The sequence below is a fragment of the Hyperolius riggenbachi genome, chromosome 1, assembly GCF_040937935.1.
Source record: "Hyperolius riggenbachi isolate aHypRig1 chromosome 1, aHypRig1.pri, whole genome shotgun sequence".
Lineage (NCBI taxonomy): Eukaryota > Metazoa > Chordata > Amphibia > Anura > Hyperoliidae > Hyperolius > Hyperolius riggenbachi.
Window position 1 is genome coordinate 348,366,366 of NC_090646.1, and position 20,518 is coordinate 348,386,883.

A 20,518-nucleotide genomic window follows, 5' to 3' on the forward strand; every position below is an offset into this window, starting at 1 on the left:
ATGAGAATAAATTATACATTGTATTTTTATACAGATGCATTTGCTGGGACACAAGGAATGAGTTTACTATATCAGTTTGCTATAACAAGATTCTACTGTAATATGTGCAAAGGTTGGCGTGCAGTAAAAGTATGTGCTACTGCTTACTCAGCTTATGTGACAAGGCTGTGGGAGGATTACCTGCAAAACTATACACGCCTGTTATGTCAAAATTTCTGTCTTTGGGCTTTGCTATATATATTATTTAGTTGCTATCTGTTGTTTCTTCTAAAACTCAATTCCCACTGGACAGCATGTTCGCTGTGTTGGTGTGTGTCCTTTTTTTTTTTTTTTTTTTTTTTTTTTTCTTTTCTTTAATCAGTTGTGCTGAATGGGACAATGGAAGTTGCTCCCCCAAAAAAATCTAGGATGCAGTGCGTTTTGGAATTTTGTAAGAATGGCATAATACTAGTGGGAACTGTAGTGTGAGAACCCATAGAATACTCAGGAAAGTAGAAGGGACTTAGAGACCAAAATGCCCTCTTTTTTCAAATTAAAAAAAAAAAAAAAACTATTGTAAATTTTGCCTTCTTACTACGGAAGGTATTTGCAATCCGTCAGCTTTAAAGAGACTCCGTAACAAAAATTTCATCCGGTTTTCTTCCATCCTACAAGTTCCAAAAGCTATTCTAATGTGTTCTGGCTTACTGCAACACGTTCTACTATCACCATCTCTGTAATAAATCAACTTATCTCTCTCTTGTCAGACTTGTCAGCCTGTGTCTGGAAGGCTGCCAAGTTCTTCAGTGTTGTGGTTCTGTGATGCATCTCCGCCTCCAGGCCCCTCTATGCACACTGCCTGTGTATTATTTAGATTAGTGCAGCTTCTCTCTGCTCTATTATCTTTTACAAGCTGGATAAATCCTCCTCTGAGCTGGCTGGGCTTTCACATACTGAAGAATTACATACAGGCAGAGCTGTCTGCACTCTGCAGGAAGAAACAGCCTGACACTTCAGTGGAAGATAGCTGCAGAGGGAAAGAAACACACAAATGATCTCTTGAGATTAAAAAGGAAGGCTGTATACAGCCTGCTTGTGTATGGATGTATTTTCTATGTGTACATCAACCTACTTTCTGTTTTGGTGGCCATTTTGTTTGTTTACAAACAAACTTTCTTAAACTGTTTTTAACCACTTTTAATGCGGCGGGGAGCGGCGAAATTGTGACAGAGGGTAATAGGAGATGTCCCCTAACGCACTGGTATGTTAACTTTTGTGCGATTTTATCAATACAGATTCTCTTTAAGTGAGGGAGTAAGGCCTCCCATGATGCACCACTGCTGTATATGCGTATCATCTCTTTATGCCTAAAAGCCAGGTATAAGAGCCCATGGCGTAGCCACCCTGAATAGGCCCTGGTTGACAGTGCTTTATTTTTTCTTCTTTGTACATTTCTCCTGTCTAGATTTGAATTGACCATCCATACTGTCTGTATATTCAGCTGGTTCCCCTGAAAGTACATTGGCCACTGTCTGGTACAAGATCACAAAACCGAGTTTGTTTTTTTTTTGCTCTGAGCTGTATTGCTATTTTGTAGCCTAATTATAAAAGTACTGAAACTGGATACATGGAAATTCTTTCTGAATGGGAAACCACTGCAGAAGGAATATACATAAAATTCCCTACTTACAAATGACTAGTGTTACAATGTTTCAGAGATACAGAGTACTCCTTCATGTAAAAAAATAAACCATACTTGTTTGTTACATTTTTGTTTAATGTTAGTGTTGCAAAAACTGTTAGAAGTAGTTAACTCCAAGCACATTTAAAAGAACCAAAAACATACAATCTGTCCTAATCCCAGGGTTGTCCCAAAGTTAATAATTCACGTTTCACCATGATTAACAGATTTATTTAGAATCCCTTTTATTAGTAAACTCCAAGGTCCAAGTTGTTTACTATATCAGAATTGGTCATACATTGTATAGTTATACTCATTTGCTTGGACCTGATGACTGAGTTCAGTTTGTATGTATGAATTTGTACCTTACGAAGCGGTCGATTTTGGCTCCTGGGTAAAATGGGTGCAGCCACAGGCGCCTATGTTAATAGCCACGGTTATTTGCTAATTTGTTTTATGTTTAGGCATTGACGGGGATTGGTGGATAGGCATTGAGTGGGAGAACTCATGTGAAGTGAGGTTAGGCCATGGTAAAATATCGGTAAAGATTACCAATTTTACTATGAGTGCTTGGTAGAACATCTGTAATTTTACTGACATTCCACTAGCAGCTTTCTCTGGTGCCCAGATTGCTACGGCAATCTTCTTTTAAAGGACCAAAAAGCCCTCTTACTAAAAAATGCTATGCAAACCAAATTTTACCTTCTTAAACAGGGCTTTGGAGTCGGGGCAGTTTTGGGCACCCGGAGTTGTGGTTTCAGAAACTGAGGAGTCGGAGTCGCATGATTTTTGTACAAAATCCACAGCCCTGTTAAGTATTCGACTAAGGAGTCGAGGAGTCGGAGCAATTTTGGGTACCCGGAATTGTTGTTTCAGAAACTGAGGAGTCGGAGTTGGAAGATTTTTGTACCGACTCCACAGCCCTGTTCTTAAAAACAGAAGGTATTTGCGATTTATTCAGGATGGTGAGTATATATTTCCCACAATGCATCCAGCAGTTCTAGAGGTGTTTCAAGTGGACCTGAACTCAGAACTTCCTCTCTGATCTAAAGTATACACAACAGCATAATAACCTTTGAAGAGAAACATTTGTTACAGCTGATATAAATCTGCAACGTGTCTACTTCCTGCTTTCATGGAAACCGGCATATTGTTAACATCCTGTGTTTACCAATTAGCTTCTCTGCTGTAGCAGTCAGCTGACACAGATGAGATGTCAAATCAAAACTTGAGATTAGTCACAGATGAGGGACTAAGTACAGGGTGCATTTCTCTATGTTTTCCTTCTGTCCTCTGCAATAGTTCAGGTCCACTTTAACTAAAGGGGCAATTTGAATATTCAGCATTGATAAATTGAGACACCTCAAATACTCAGTCCAACCTGAATAATTGCAAATAGCTTCTGTTTTAAGAAGGCCAAATTCAGTGGAACTGTTACAGCATTTCCCATTATATGTCAAGGTAGTGCACTGCAGCAGGCATTAGCACTCACCTGTAGTGGTGCGAGTGGAGCAGTGCTGTCTTTCTCCCACTTACCTTCCGGCATATAAGTCGACCACCCCAACTTTTCAAGTTAAAATATAGTTTGGGATATACTAGCTGTGTAAGACTAACCTGTATGTGGTACCCAGTATATAGGCGATTGGTTGTATTGGTCAACTCTCTCTCACTCCTCAAGCGGATTGGTCAGCTCTCCCTGTTTATCAGAGCGGTATGGAAGAATAGATTGCGCTGTGCCCATAAAACATGCCTCTTTCACCTGTCTGGCCTGCCCTTGTATCCTATTTACCTCCTTCTCTGCCTATCAGATCTCGCACATGTGCATATGCGTCGCTTCACTACAGTCCTCAGCAGCGAGATCTGAGATGCGGTAACAGGATAGGGTGGGTCAGATAGGTGGAAGAGGTTAGTTTTATGGGCACAGCGCAAACTTTCTTCCATACCCTGGGTGTCCCAGATTTAAGCAGTAAGCAGTGAGTTGTATGTATGTGCCCTATAACGTCCCCTAAACGCAACGTCCTGGTGTGTAACTAGCCTAAGGCTGCTTGCACACCAAGACGTTACAGGCGCACGTTAGTGCGCCTGTAACGCTCCCCCAACGCACAGCAATGTAACACAAGTGGGCTGTTCACACAGCCCACGTTGCGTTACATGTAACGCTGCACGTTCTGTGCAAAGTGCAGCATGCTACGGCGTTGGAGCGGCTATAGCCGCGTTAGACTGTTTGCACATGCGCAGTGGGGGGCGGAGGAGGCGGGGAGAGCCAGCTACAGTAGCCGCGCACATGGCTACTTAATATTCACTGCACTGGCGGGCGCTGATTGGCCGGCGGGACCACGTGATGCGGAGTGTCTCGCTCCGCATCACGTGGTCCCGCTGGCCAATCAGCGCCACTCTGGGAGATATTATGGGCATCGAGCAGCCTAACGCGGCTCACTCTACCGTCGGCTTTTGCAGCACCATACGTTGTGTTAGGTGCACGTTATGCGACCTTAACGTGCCACCTAACACAACGTCTTGGTGTGCAAGAAGCCTAAATGTGATTTTCAAAATGCTGTAATAGTGAAGATTAGACAATCCTGAGGACACTCCATAGAGGTTTGTGAGTTCTGCTGAGATAGTGAAACAGTGACAAATGCGACACATCATAGTACGTGGAACTATGTGTTTTATTACTAAAGGAAAAAAAAAAATCAAATACTTCTCCCTACCACTGTTCCATGATGGCCTAGGGTTAGTTAAATGCAAATATTTCTAAGTAGATGCAATTTTTATGGTAATATATGCGTCCAAAAGCCTGGGCCAATCAGTTTTAGAAGCTGGTGCATAAAATTACCATAACGCTCAATTTGTATTTCACTGACAAAGGCCTCAATTCACTAAGATCATGCTAGAGATAATAGGGCAAGAGAAAGCTTACCTCCACACGTGAGTTATCTTACCTCTTCATTCCTTAAGTTACCTCTCCTGTAGGGAATTTACCTCCTCTGTAGTGAATTTACCTCCTCTGTAGTGAATTTACCTCCTCTGTAGTGAATTTACCTCCTCTGTAGTGAATTTACCTCCTCTGTAGTTATTTTCACATGCAGCTAATTAACAGCTTGTCTTTAACTCTGGAGTTATTTTAAGGATTGGAGAGTTAATTTAAAGACAGAAGAGTTAACTTTAGGCTTGCCTGAGGTAAAATGTTTCCTGAATACTACATGCCTTATCACCATGGTAACAACTCTAGAAGAGTTATTAAAGACAGGAGATAAGTTTAGTGAATTGAGGCCTATGCCTAGTGGAGAGGAGTCAAACAGATAGTGGTGTTCAGCATTGCCTGAAATTATTGAGAACGAGTCAGTTATTGATGGCAGTATCTATCTTTACTAAGGAGTCCATTCACTGTAAGGCTAGATCACACTTTACAATGCAGTGTCGTGGACCCAACATCGCGTATTCTGTCACTGACCAGGAAATGTGACACATGTTAACATGTCTGTTGCATCACACATTGGCCTCAATTCACTAAGATCATGCTGGAGATAAGGCAAGAGAAAACTTACCTCCACACAGTAAGAGAGTTATCTTACCTCTTCATTCCTTAGCTTGCCGCCTCTGTAGTAAACGTGCCGCCTCTGTAGTAAACGTGCCGCCTCTGTAGTAAACGTGCCGCCTCTGTAGTAAACGTGCCGCCTCTGTAGTAAACGTGCCGCCTCTGTAGTAAACGTGCCGCCTCTGTAGTAAACGTGCCGCCTCTGTAGTAAACGTGCCGCCTCTGTAGTAAACGTGCCGCCTCTGTAGTAAACTTCACACACCTGGTCAAAAACAGTTTTAAAAAGTTTGTTTATAAACAAACAAAATGGCCACCAAAACAGGAAGTAGGTTGATGTACAGTATGTCCACACATAGAAAATACATCCATACACAAGCAGGCTGTATACAGCCTTCCTTTTGAATCTCGAGATCATTTGTGTGTTTCTTTCCCCCTGTTCTCATGCACTGAAGTTTCAGGCTGCTTGTTTCTTCCTGCAAACAGCTTTGCCCTTGTCTGTAATTCTTCAGTATGTGAAAGCCCAGCCAGCTCAAAGGACGATTTATCCAGCTTGTAAAAGAGAAGAGAGAAGCTGCTCTAATTCTAAATAACACACAGGCAGTGTGCATAGAGGGGCCTGGGTCAACACTGAAGAACTTGGCAGCCTTCCAGACACAGGCCGACAAGTCTGACAGGGGAAAGAAAAATTGCTTTATTACAGAGACAGTGATAGTAATAAGTGCTGCAGTAAGCCAGAACACATTAGAATAGCTTTTTGAACTTGTAGGATGATAAAAAACAGGATGCAATTTTTGTTATGGAGTCTCTTTAAAGACAGAGTTAACTTTAGGTTTGCTTGAGGTAAAATGTTTCCTGAATACTACATGCCTCATCACCATGGTGACCACTCTAGAAATGTTGTTAAAGACAGGAGATAAGCTTAGTGAATTGAGGCCATTATTATTTATTGTATTTATAAAGCGCCTACATATTACGCAGTGCCCGACAATAAGTGGTGATACATACAATGTAAACAAGGGGTGACAGACAGAGGTTGGAAACTGTTAGGGCCAGTTCACACTGCAGCAGATGCACAACTGGAAACAGTAAGCGCATCCGCGAGGTGGATGCATTCCATCCATTTTGCACCTGCATGCAACATTCTCACCCATCTGTTCCACGTGCGCTTCCTGCATCAATCATGTCCGCCTGTACGCATCACTGCTCACCTGTCCCGCTGCCACCGTTCGGTCCATCTATCCACCGGGCTGTTTAGAAGGGACCAATTGAAACAAGTGATGCCGTTTCAACGACTAGCCTAGTGAGAACGGACAGTGTCCATTCTCATAGGCTTTCATTGGACACATTTTCCTGTCTGGGAAAATGTGCCAAGTTGGGACACTAAGTTCCATAGCAAACGAACCCTTTTTTTTTGGGGGGGGGGGGGGGGGGGAAAGTGGAAACGATCCTATTTTTAACATAGGATCCGCTTCCTGCGGTTAAGCAGCGCTTAAACATCCCAAACAGGTACGGAAGGAGGGAAGTGGATGTTAGTGAGTCTTGCAGCACGTCCAATAGGCCGCGTGCAAGACGTGATACGCATTGAAGCCAGCGGCATTGTTGGAAAGTAACCCCTCGCGTCTCAGCCGCACACCTGAGGCACTCAAGCTTCATTTTTTTTTTTTTTTGAAAAATTGATTTTTATTCAAGGAAACAGCAAGATAATAACAGACGGTTGTCACCAAGGTAATGATATTCACATTCAATTGCAACAGTAAAAATACTTATAGATAGACAGTAAGGTAAGATGGACACTGTGACAATACGCTAACATACTTATCAAATGACAGAACTGTATCCCGGTTTTATATACAAAAACAAGGGGAGGGGGGGGGGAGGGGGAATAGGTGGAAGGGGTTGGGGTGGGAAGGAGGGGGGGGGAGGAAAGAGAGGGTGTCACCAGCCCCTATGGTGTTACTTAGCATTGAGGAACCAAAGGACCTACAATTATACCCATCTTGTAGGTGGGGCACCTAGTCCCGATACTTCCATCAATTGGGTAAAGGCCCAACGACTAGGCAGAACTACAGAACACAAGAGCTTTATCTGTATCCCTGAAATCAATCCAAATTGCCCATCTTTGGGACCATAGATCCTGTTTCGCTTGGGCGGATAACATTAGATCGTCTAGTCTCATTAGCTGGTTTATTTCCTGAAACTCCCTTCCCGAGGGGCGCCTGGGGTTCTTCCAAAGTCTGGCGATCAGCAATCTGGCGCATATCAAAATGTAGCGAAATATGGATTTTTTAATGTTTTTGATAGATCCTGGTAGGATGGATAATAGAGCTATCTCTGGGAGGTAGGGGAGGGGGGTTAGGTACAGTAATTCATGTAGTTTAAACACCTGTTTCCAGAAGGGCTGGATAGATTCGCATGCCCACCAGGTGTGAAAATAGGTGCCTATTTGGGTTGAGCATCTCCAGCAAATATCAGGTGTCTGTGGGTCAAATCTGTGTATGGTTTGTGGATCTCTGTACCATCTACAGAATATTTTGTAGTTTCTCTCCTGGGCTAAAATTGAGGGAGATGTTTTGTGGGAGAGGGTAAAGGATTTCTCCCATTCATCTGGTTCAAGAACCCTACCCAATCAAGCTTCATTTTAATGACAAATTCGAGTAGCTCTCTACTCGTGCGCTCACGTGAGCTAATCCCTGGATATAAGATGGCGTGTGGTTCCCCCCCCCCCCCCCCCCCCCCCCCCACAGAGCAATGGGAAGAATAGATGAATCTAGTTGCTGCATTCATGACTGAAGGGGTGCAATGAGTTTCAAGGGGAGGCCAGACAGTAGGGCATTGCTGTAGTGAAGGCGAGCGAGATAAGGGCATGGATGAGTAGCTTGGTAGTGTCTGGTGTCTGAAAGGAGCGGATTTTGAAGAAAATCTGGTTACCTTTTTGATGTGGGGGCTGAAGGAGAGAGGGTTACCTTTTTGATGTGGGGGCTGAAGGAGAGAGCAGAGTCTAGGGTGATGCCCCGGCAGTGGGCCTCTGAGGTAGGGCGGATGGAAGTGCGCGATGGTGATGTGAATATCCGGGAGGGGTGGTGCAGCACAGACCGTGAAAATAAGGAGCTCTGTTTTATCCAAGTTAAGCTTCAGGAACCTAGCTGAGAGGCAGGATGAGACCTTGTCCATGGTGGATGAGACGACATCGGGGGGGGGGGGGGGGGGGGTGTAAAGAGGTGATCAGAGAAGTATGAGATCCAGGCCAGGGCGCTGCAAATTCCCAAGGACTGTAGGGATTTCTCTTTTCTATAATTTTTTTTTTTTCTTTATCTATCTCTGGCCAACTAACACATATTTGTTCTCTCAATGACGTATTGTTAAAGATAGCTTTGAAGAGGCCCTGCTAGTTGTGAAGCTTTGTGCGGTTATCTTGAGCTTACCTAGCGAGGTCAGCATGGTATGGTGATATTTGTATGCAGTGCTTGCTTATTTATTGACTTTGCACCCTTGTTTTTCACCTGGCTGTCCATGCATTACCAACTGTTATGTTTATTCTTCTTTCTGTTCAGTAAAAATGACTTAAAACACAATATATAGATAGGTGCATAGAGAAGGCTGAGTGTTTTGAAGTCAGTGGTAGCTTTTTCTCCTTCCTTGTTAGTATAGTGGAGTAATTGCCTCTCATGCTCCATGAAAACTCTGTGAGCAGTGTCCTGGAGTTTTACCTGAATACACTGCCATTAATGTATGCTACTGCCCTTCTTCTGGTCTGGCACCACTCTTGCTCTGAATGACAGTGAAGGCATATAAAGCATGGTCACGCTACTCTTAGCCATGTCGCTCAGACTTTTACATGGGACACTTGGATAAGGAATCGAACAGGCCAAAGCAAGTACTGTAGTTTCTGCCAAACATGAGTCTATACAGTAAATATGGTACTTGAATACATTAACTAACTATACTAGGGTTACAATGGTATGAAATTCCACGGTATAACCGTCAAAAAAAAAAACAAAAAAAAAACGCGGTATTATACAAATATTTGGACTCACCCCAGTGTGGGGTGCCCAAATCCCTGGGCATACATATGATTAAGCTGCTGCGAGCTTTGGGGCACTGGGTAAAACTGTAAAAAAGGCTCACCCTGCTCCTGCAAAAGTCCTGGTGGCGTTAGAGAGAGGTGTAGCCATTAAAAGGGGTGGCCGCAGCATAGGTAGCCAGGGATAGGTGCAGCCAGTAGAAGGTTGTTGCAGCATAGGCAGCCAGGGACAGGTGTAGCCAGTTGTAGGTGGCCGCAGCAAAGGTAGCCAGGAATAGGTGTAGCCAGTAGAAGGTTGCTGCAGCATAGGTAGCCAGTAGTAGATGGCCGCAGCATAGGTAGCCAGGAATAGATGTAGCCAGTAGAAGGTTGCTGCAGCATAGGTAGCCGAGAGACTGGTGTAGCCAGTTGTAGGTGGCCGCAGCATAGGTAGCCAGGAATACAGTTGTGTTAAAAATTATTCAACCCCCACTGAAATTGAGTGTTTTGGCCAGTTTGACATTGATTTTGATCATTTTAGTCATCTTGTTTACAATTAAATCAGAGGAACTTGTAAGTCAGACAAATATAACATAACATTTATAATGAAATGACCACAAATGTCTTTTCTGTGCTCACATCATTATCCGTTTTATTCAACCCCCAAGTAACATTCATTCTTAGTACTTAGTACAATATCCTTTTCCAGTTATAACAATTTTTTAAACGTGAAGCATAGTTTGACACAAGTGTCTTGCAGCGATCTACGGTTATCTTAGCCCATTCTTCATTGGCAAAAGCCTCCAGTTCAGTCACATTCTCAAGGTGGGTACACACGTCAGATAAAAGTCTTTGGAAATTGAAAGATCACAGACCAATTTTACCCCCTTTCATGTAGTATGAGAGCCATACCTACACAGTCTATTCTATGGAGCTGAACTCCCCATCAGATAAAAATCTTTGCAAGATGCTGCACACAAAGATGCTGAACACATGCAACAGATCAGTATCTGCAAAAGATCTGTTCCTGCAAAAGATCAGTTCCTGCAAAATGCATTCATAGTCTATATCTGCAGATCATCATACACACCTTGTTTAACAGACAATCATCTGCAGATCAGATCCACCAGGTTGGATCTTCAGATCAGCAGATAATTGTCTGATCTGCAGATGAATGTCCATTAAACAAGGTGTGTATGAGGATCTGCAGATATCATAGACTATGAATGCACTTTGCATGAATGGATCTTTTGCAGATACTGATCTGTTGCATGTGTACAGCATCTTTGTGTGCAGCATCTTGCAAAGATTTTTATCTGATGGGGAGTTCAGCTCCATAGAATAGACTGTGTAGAGCATGGCTCTCATACTACATGAAAGGGGGTAAAATTGGTCTGTGATCTTTCATTTTCCAAAGACTTTTATGACGTGTGTACGCACCTTTAGGCTTGCGCGCTGCAACTGCTTTCTTTAAGTCCCACCAGAGCTTCTCAATCGGATTTATTGCTAGTGACTGCGATGGCCACTTGAAAATGTCCCAGCCTTTAATCTGCAACCATGCTCTAGTGCAGTGTTCCCCAACCCTGTCCTCAAGGCCCACCAACAGTGCTTGTTTTGTGGAAGTCCACACAGGTAGTTAATCAGCTCTACTGAGGCACTAATTACCTGTGCATGTTGGTGGTTTTCTGCAAAACATGCACTGTTGGTGGCCCTTGAGGACAGGGTTGGGTAACTCTGCTCTAGTAGACTTGGAGGTATGCTTGGTATCATTGTCTGTTGAAAGGTCCAATGTCTCCCAAGCCTCAGGTTTGTGATGGACTGCATCACATTTTCATCCAATATCTCTTAGTACTGAAGAGAATTCATGGTACCTTACTCCTGCAAATTGCATTCATAGTCTGAGATCTGCAGATCATACACACCTTGTTTAACTGACATTCATCTGCAGATTAGATCCACCAGGATGGATCTTCAGATCTGCAGATGAATGTCAGTTAAACAAGGTGTGTATGAGGATCTGCAGATATCATAGACTATGAGTGCAATTCGCAGAAACGGATCTTTGGCAGGAACAGATCTTTTGCAGATACTGATCTTTTGTGTCTGTACAGCATGTTTGTGTGCAGCATCTTGCAAAGATTTTTTTTTTTCTGATCGGGAGTTCAACTCCATAGAATAAGCAGTAAAGGTATGGCTCTCATACTACACGAAGGGTGGTAAGATAGGTCTGTAATCTTTCATTTTCCAAAGACTATAGTCTGATGTGGGTATGCACCTTAAAGAGAATCTGTACTCTAATATTCTTACAATAAAAAGCATACCATTCTATTCATTATTTTCTCCTGTGCCCCTCTGTGCTGTTTCTGCCACTCTCTGCTGCAATCCTGGCTTGTAATTAACAGTTTTAGGCAGTGTTTACAAACAAACTAACCAGCTTCTAATAGGCTCAGCTAAGCATAGTGTATGAGTCATTCAGAGTATGCAGGGGGCCTGCAGAGGGTGTGTATCGCTTCTACCAATCACAAGCAGCCCTGCACATTCCACACAATCAAGCTTTAGCCCGACAAACAGGACAGAGGAAAGATACATTGATTTATTACAGAGACAGTGCAGTTAGGAAAGACTGCAGTAAGCCAGAGCAGATTAGAACAGGCATAGGAACTTATAGGATAGAAGAACTAAGGCTGAAAAAATTGTTACAGAGTCTCTTTAAATCTGCCTAATTGGTGCTTATGCTTGATTGCTGCTCGTTAACATCCACAGGTGTTTTCAATACCGGATTGAAAACACTTGAATGAACCTCTGTTCTTAATAGTGGTAGTCTTTAAGGGGTTGAATAATTGTCAATTAAATCACACAAAAAAGCATTCAATACTGTATTACAAAAACAATTAATGCCATTTTAGTTGCATTTGGTTCTTTAAAAAGTCCTTGAAAGATTTCATTCTGAACACCATTACAAATGTACACTAAATTCCCTAAAACCCTTTACAGCATTGTGGGTTGAATAATTTTGAACACAACTGTAGGTGTAGCCAGTAGAAGGTTGCTGCAGCATAGGTAGCCAGGGATAGGTGTAGCCAGTAGTAGGTGGCCACAGCGTAGGTAGCCAGGAATAGGTGTAGTAGGTGGCCGCAGCATAGTTAGCCAGGGATAGGTGTAGCCAGTAGTAGGTGGCCGCAGCATTGGTAGCCAGGGATAGGTGTAGCCTGGATAGGTGACTGCAGTATAGAGAGCCTGGGGGGAGATGGGAAGAAGCAGCGGCGGGGGGTACAAATACTCACCGGCGGGTCCTACACGTGTATACTGGCTTCGTTCTTCTTCATGTTCTTGTGTTCCATTTCCTTGTAACATTGCCTTGCTGAGCGGATCGTTCAGAAACCGCCTCATCAGTCTGCTGACAGCACGTACACGTGTGCTACTGTCGGCTGAAAGTCCGCTCAGCGGGAGGGTATGGCGTGTGTATGCGCCTTAATGCACGATGAGAACAGCATAATGCGATGCATGCATTGTATTGCATTCTGTTGCTGCAACGAGACTGGGAGAGGAGAGGGAAGACTCTATAGGACCCAGAGCTCCCTCTCTCCTTAGGTAAGTATCTATCTGTGGGTTTATTTTTTTATTTTTTTTACACAATTCTCATTTGCTTTAACACAGTACAGTGCATAACCCCCCCCCCCCCCCCCTAATATGTAAAGCTTAACCCTCCTGGCGGTCTAATTCCGCCAGGAGGCAGCGCAGCAGTTTTTTTTTTCTTTTTTTCTTTAAATGATGTAGCCCAGGGCTCGCTACATGATAGCCGCTGCTCAGCGGCATCCCCCCGCCTGCTTCGATCGCCTTCAGCGATCTCGGATCTCTGGAGGGCTTCCCCCGTCGCCATGGCGACGGGGCGGGATGACGTCACCGACGTCGTGACATCATTGGGAGTCCCGATCCACCCCTCAGCGCTGCCTGGCACTGATTGGCCAGGCAGCGCACGGGGTATGGGGCGCGGCGTGACGGATAGCGGGGTTACCGCCAGGAAGGTTAACTACATTTTCCAAGTGCTCTGTTGTAGCTTTATATACTATGCTAGACATATAATTTTGCCACATTCAGTGAACTGCCATTCTGAAAGTGTTTTTTGATTTATGTTGCAGGAGAGGTCCATAAAAGAACTTGAGAATTTTTCCCCTACCTCTGTTGAAGATGTTTCCACAGAACAGACCTCCAGTAAGTACAGTATCATATGTTAAAGAGGAGCTGTCAGCTATACTATCTAAAAAAAAAAAAAACACATATAAGTAGATAAATACTTGCTCTATGTACATAACCTATGTATTGAACTGTCCACATTTTGATTTCAGTGCGTTTTTATTTACTATAAAAAAAAAAAAAAAAAAAAAAACTGTTTCAGGCATTTGCCATTTTAGAATTCCTATGTCTGAAGCCAATCCTGATGTCATTTCCTCCCTTATTCTAAGAGGAGGGTGGCCAATGCAAACAGACAGTCTTCAGACACTCCCACCCAGCTCTGTAATAGAAAGTGCATTGTCATTGTGTCACTCTGCAGCTTCTCAGCATGAGAAATATTGGCCAATCAGAGGAACAGTGTGGAAGGGGAAAACAGGAGGGAAAGGGGCTTCAGCCGCATTAGTCAAGTCTGAGGGAAAAATAGAGAAGCAAAAAAGACAACCAAGCATGCTCTGCAACTTCCTTTGTGCGGCAGATGTACCAAATAAGAGCCAGGCAAACTGGGGAATGATCTTTTAACAAAAGGATGAGTTTTTTTTTTTTTTTTTTTTTTTTTTTTTTTTTTTTTTTTTTTATAGTAAATAAAAAACTCATCCTTTTGTTGTTAAAAGATCATTCCCCAGTTTGCCTGGCTCTTATTTGGTACATCTGCCGCACAAAGGAAGTTGCAGAGCATGCTTGGTTGTCTTTTTTGCTTCTCTATTTTTCCCTCAGACTTGACTAATGCGGCTGAAGCCCCTTTCCCTCCTGTTTTCCCCTTCCACACTGTTCCTCTGATTGGCCAATATTTCTCATGCTGAGAAGCTGCAGAGTGACACAATGACAATGCACTTTCTATTACAGAGCTGGGTGGGAGTGTCTGAAGACTGTCTGTTTGCATTGGCCACCCTCCTCTTAGAATAAGGGAGGAAATGACATCAGGATTGGCTTCAGACATAGGAATTCTAAAATGGCAAATGCCTGAAACAGTTTTTTTTATTTATTTTTTTTTTATTATATAGTAAAGACTGTTTCAGGCATTTGCCATTTTAGAATTCCTATGTCTGAAGCCAATCCTGATGTCATTTCCTCCCTTATTCTGGGAGGAGGGTGGCCAATGCAAACAGACAGTCTTCAGACACTCCCACCCAGCTCTGTAATAGAAAGTGCATTGTCATTGTGTCACTCTGCAGCTTCTCAGCATGAGAAATATTGGCCAATCAGAGGAACAGTGTGGAAGGGGAAAACAGGAGGGAAAGGGGCTTCAGCCGCATTAGTCAAGTCTGAGGGAAAAATAGAGAAGCAAAAAAGACAACCAAGCATGCTCTGCAACTTCCTTTGTGTGGCAGATGTACCAAATAAGAGCCAGGCAAACTGGGGAATGATCTTTTATCAACAACAAAAGGATTTTTTTTTTTTTTTTTTTTTTTTTTTTACCATATAAAAATAAAGAATTGATCTTATGCCAGACAGTTACTTTAACAACTTGCTTTGTGTGCCTTGTAAATCCTGCCTGCATTAGACCCCTAAAGACTATTGGTACAGAAGACCTCTTGTTCCTCTTCCATAAAATGTGCCAGATAAAAGCCAATGCATGTTTCCCATATGTACATATAAAGGAGGGCAGCCATTAGTCATGTACCTCAACATGCTTGCATCCTCTATACCCGGCCAGTAGAAGAACTCCCACTCGCACAAAGGAAGTGCAGCCAACTACGTTAAAGAGCACATGTTCGAGCATATGTGGTAGAGTAGTACAAAAAATGTAGTTTAACAGACCACCAAATATGAGAAAAGTCCAATGCAAAAACAGCAAACAAATGTAGTGTAAAATAAACTCAAGTCACTCAAAGACCAATCCAGTCACTGTATAAACTGTCCTATATGATCGCTAGAAGCAGTAATGTACACTGTGATTATCAAGGTAGAGCCTTTATACTGTACAATGGCTGGATCGATCTATGACCATCTGTTGTTTGACACTTTTTACTACCTGTATGCCCAGATATGTGCTTGTTTTGGCGCAATTGCCTACAAACTATGCAAAGGAAACGTTTTTGGCACTCAAATTGTTTTTCAATGCAGATTTTGCATTTGTACGTGTGAGATTGAATTCCCTGTGCTTAGACTTTCTTCCTTCATATAGCATGTGTTATGTCCTGTCAGCCTTGCTTTGGGGGGAAATGTGTTTTTTGCCTCTTGCACTTCACCCACTAATTTGTGATTTATTTATTTTAAATAAAAACTCTGCTGAATATTCTTTAAGTGAGCAAATGTATGTAGGGTGGTATGTCACGTTTTGCGATGGATAAGACTGGTAAGAAGGGGTTAGGCTAGGTTCAAACTACGCTGGTTGCACAATCGTTCAGTGTATCCTGAGTGGATTCGCTGTGCCCTACCGCAGTGTCTGCCAAAATGTTCACACTTGCCATCGTTGTGCATCCAGTCCACTGCTGCCGCCATTTGGGTCCTCCACCTCTGCTGGCACTACCACTGGGCACGGACAAGCACTAGTATAAAGTTCAGAGCCCTGCAGAAGCCTAGAGCTCCCATTAGATTGTAAAAGATCAATAGGCATTCTCCCTAGCAAAAGGGATTCTCATTTGTCCACCCTGAGCCTATGAGAATTCTTCCTGGTGCTGGGGAGAATTCTCATTGGCCTTTTGTAATACACTGGGAGCCATATGCTTCTGATGGATATACCAGCACTTGTCCCTTAGCCCATCATTCGTATAGGATGCAAGTGGCTCGTTTTTTAAGTCCCAAGTATAACCGAATCCTATGCTTAACATAGTACCCATGTACACATGCGCTTCCACCCTGCTGAATCGAAGTGGTTTTTAGCCTAGTGTGAACCAGCCCTTAGGTTACTGTGAAGAGTTGTAGGAGAGGCTGTGTGCTGGTGTGCAAGTAGAGGAAGGCTTACAGTTTCCCCTAAATCTGTTTCCCTCTGCCAGCATTGCTGCAAAGTTTAATTAAACCTATTCAATAAGTGTCTGGAATCCTCTCCAAAGCATTGGGCTCCCCACCCCCTCAATGATCACCAGTTACAAATGTAATAACATATTTTCTCTGAGGATTTATGAGACTCACAGGTGAGAAGGCGTAAAGAGAATTATTTTAGGTAGCTGGACACTTAGGTGACAGTTATAGACAAATGTACAGCCTTGCACACTCAGTAGAAGGTTCTTGGTTGGTTGGAGCTGTCTCTGCTGAGAATCTAGCATGCGTACAGCCAGTCTGATGCGTTACCAAGAGATCTGGAGTACCTCTTTACACCTCCCACAAGAGTCTGCTGCTTTGTGGTGCCAAACACTCCTTTCCTATATATGGTGTGCAATGTAGCATTACTCCAGGCAAGCGGAGAAAGGGCATATGTACAGTTTTTTGATGTATTAAAATTTCAGGATATAATAAAAACAAGGTCGAATAGGCTATGGATTTTAGCTTGGCCCCATTAAAAGTAGCATTGTCCTATTTAATATAATCAAAGATGTACTGTAAGTCCAGGTCAGCCGGAGACTTGTATGCTGGTTGGGCAGTGAGACAAGTTCTTAAAGCAGACCTAAAATGTGAATTTGAAATTGGTAAACATCCAGAATGACACCTGAGTGTTTCTCCTCTCCTCTTTATACAGTGCAGCAGCAGATTTCTGTATTGCTCAACAGGCATGTACTGGCAGCTCTGGAAGGTCCAATATGGAGCTGGCCAATGACCTGCTAGTAATGCAAAGATGATTTTTAAGTCTACTTTTATGCTAAGTGATGTTGCTGCTTTGTCGTCATGCTGCAAAATGTTACTTAGAATTACTTTTTGCCCATTCCTAGTCTCAACTGTGCCTATTGGCCCACCTCTCTCCCCACCCCTGTAATAGATTAGCTCAATGATAATCACAAGCGGAACAGGCCTACTGGACTGCTTAAAAGGATCTAAACAGCCTTTTATGTAAAATTGTTTAAAATGAATCTACCCTTGATTGAGGTTTGTAATTTTGGTTGGGGCAAGGGAGGGGAGAGTCCTGGCTGGGAGATGTAGTTACATTAATGGATTGTTTCCCAGCATGCATGGCGGTGGCTGTGCAATCACCGCGGGCGCTTGCAACTGCGACAGTGAAACAAGATGGACACATTGGGTGTGATTATTGAGCAGGTAGTTAGTGCTGCCCATAATTATTCATACCCCTGGAAAATTTTGACTTCGTTACTTTTATTCAACCAGCAAGTAATTTTTTTGACAGGAAATAACATGGGTGTCTCCCAAAAAATGAGACTATGTACAAGAGGCATTATTGTGGAGAAAAAAAATCCTCAGCTTTTATTTATATAGTTGAGCAAAAGTGTCCAGGACAAAAGTATTCATACCCTACACAAACTGTCAGTTTGTGGGAAAATCCAAAGTCATATACCACTCCTAATAGTCCAAGCTGTTCTAAAGCATCTAATTACCCTGATTAATTGGGAACAGCTGTTCTAATCAACTCAACAGTTGAAAAACAGCTCTCTGCAGTTGGTTTGTGGACAGTCATGGCTAGACAAAGGAGCTCAGTGAGGACCGGGGCTGCACATTGTGGCTGCTCACAAGTCAGGTAAGGGCTACAAGGCCATTTCTAAATGTTTTCAAATTCCAGTGGCTAATAAAAAATACAAGATGTTCCGCATTGTGGAAAAGCTCAGAGGACGTGGTTGGAAGCCAAAAGTGACACCTGTGCTGGCCAGGAGGATGGTGAGAGGTGAAAAAGAATCCAAGCATCACCACCAAGGCCATCCTGGTGAATCTGGCCTTTGCTGGTGGCAATGTCCCAAGGCAGACGATCCAACATACACTGCTGGGTTCCATGGATGCATACCAAGGAGGACGCCACTTTTCCAGATAAGGCGCACACAAGCTCGCTTGGCCTTTGCAAATGCTCATCTGGGTGAAGAAGACGACTTCTAGTCTTCTGTGTTATGGTCAGATGAAACAAAAATTGAATTGTTTGTCACAATGATGTTTCCTTCATTTGGCGTTAAAAGGAAGCCTTCAACCCAAAGAACACCATCCCCACTCTCAAACATGGTGCTGGTAACCTAATGCTTTGGGGGTGGTTTTTCAGCCAATGGACCAGGGAACCTAATCACAGTAAACTGCACCATGAAAAAGATCAAGCACATGAGGATTCTTACTGACATAAGGCAGTCTGCAGAGAAACTTGGGAACCAGTGGACATCTCAGCATGACAATGACCCAAAACACAGCAAAAGTGGTGAAGAAATGGTTAGCAGACATTGTTTTGGAGTGGCCCAGCCAGAGTCCTGACTTAAATTCAATTGAGAATCTTTGAAGGAAGCTAAAGATCAGGGTGATGGCAAGAGGACAATCCAACCTTAAAGAATTTGGAGCTCATTGCTAAAGCTGAATGGGTTAAAATACTTGTGGAGACATGCAAAAAGCTGGTCTACAATTATAAGAAGCGTTGCTGTAATAGTTAATAGCCTTTTTATTGATTTATTGAGAAGGGTATGAATAACCTTGGACTGAACACTTTTTGCTCAAATGTAAATAAAAGCTGAAAATGTTTTGGCTATTTTTTCCACAATGCCTCTTGTACATCATCATATTATCTTCTGCGAGACACCTGGTATTTCCTGTCAAAATAGTCTTTCATATTTAAAGGAAACCCGAGATGAGAGGGATATTAAAGAGACTCCGTAACAAAATTACATCTGTTTTTATCATCCTACAAGTTCCAAAAGCTATTCTAATGTGTTCTGGCTTACTGCAGCATTTTCTACTATCACAGTCTCTGTAATAAATCAACTTATCTATCTCTTGTCAGACTTGTCAGCCTGTGTCTGGAAGGCTGCCAAGTTCTTCAGTGTTGTGGTTCTGTGATGCATCTCCCCCCTCCTGGCCCCTCTATGCACACTGCCTGTGTATAATGATCTCTTGAGCTACAAAAGGAAGGATGTATACAGCCTGCTTGTGTATGAATGTATTTTCTATGTGTGGACATACTGACATCAACCTACTTCCTGTTTTGGTGGCCATTTGTTTGTTTATAAACAAACTTTTTAAACTATTTTTAACCACTTTTTAATGCGGCGAGGAGCGGCGAAAATTGTGACAGAGGGTAATAGGAGATGTCCCCTAACGCACTGGTATGTTTACTTTTGTGCGATTTTAACATACAGATTCTCTTTAAGGCTGCCATATTCATTTCCTTTAACCATACAGTTGCCCGGCACTTCTTCTGGTCTTGGGTTTCTAAACTTTTAGCCATAGACATTGAATAAGCATGCAGCAGATCAGGTACTGTCTCAGGTTTTACTGTATTAGCTTGGTGTGCGTTCTGTTATTTACGAGTCACATTTCTGTACATTTATTTTGTTTGTTTCTTTTGTCTGCTTTACACCACTCTGGTATTCCTAAAACATAATTTCCACTTGTCATAGAACAGTCTACCATTTGTCCCTGATATTTCATCCTCAATCATGCTTGGCCCTTAATGAAATGTATAATTGTTTTTGTTTTTTTTTTTACTATACCTAATAAAACACAAGTTGCAGATTTTTTTTTTTAATTGGAAAGTTACCGTATCTATTAAATATTAATGATCATAAATGAAAATTATATTGTCTAGAGCTTCGCCTGCTGGTTGAATTGTCAAGTTTTAGACTGCAAGGAAAGCCTTATTTTGCTGCAGTGCAGTAAAGATTTACATAGCTTGAGATAGGACAATAAGGCCTAAAGTGTCAGTCACAAAGTCTATGAACTTTGCTCTCATAATGCCCAATACTAGTTTACCACAGCAGTGAAGTGACATTCACCAAATATGCTAGTGGGAGGCGAACCTGGAGTAGAAGTGATAATAACCCCTTGATTTGCTGTATTTTCATGCCTTTTCAAGTCTACAGTGTGATGGCTCCTTAAATCAGACATTGTCTCCCACAGCATTGAAAGTGCTCTATTGGGTGAGAATTAGGGGGGTTCTATCCTGACAAATTACTTTTTAATTGGGTGGGGGGGGGGGGGTTGGAAGGATGATGTGGGGATGCATGACAGAGCAGGAGAGGGGTAAAAATGGAGAGCAATGGATTTGGCAAGGTGATTTGGCAGCCCCGATCTCTCA

At 42.7% G+C, this 20,518-nt stretch overlaps 1 protein-coding gene across 6 annotated transcripts in view; it reads left to right on the plus strand.

Annotated features, from left to right (window-relative positions):
* LOC137512722 (transducin-like enhancer protein 1) overlaps window positions 1-20,518 on the plus strand; it is a 77,274-nt gene that overhangs the window by 1,596 nt on the left and 55,160 nt on the right. For all 6 annotated transcript variants that reach the window (XM_068234080.1, XM_068234077.1, XM_068234081.1 and 3 more), the window contains exon 2: window positions 13,338-13,410. In XM_068234080.1, coding sequence (XP_068090181.1) covers window positions 13,387-13,410 — 24 coding nt within the window. In that variant the 5' untranslated portion in view covers window positions 13,338-13,386. The remainder of the gene's footprint in view (window positions 1-13,337; window positions 13,411-20,518) is intronic.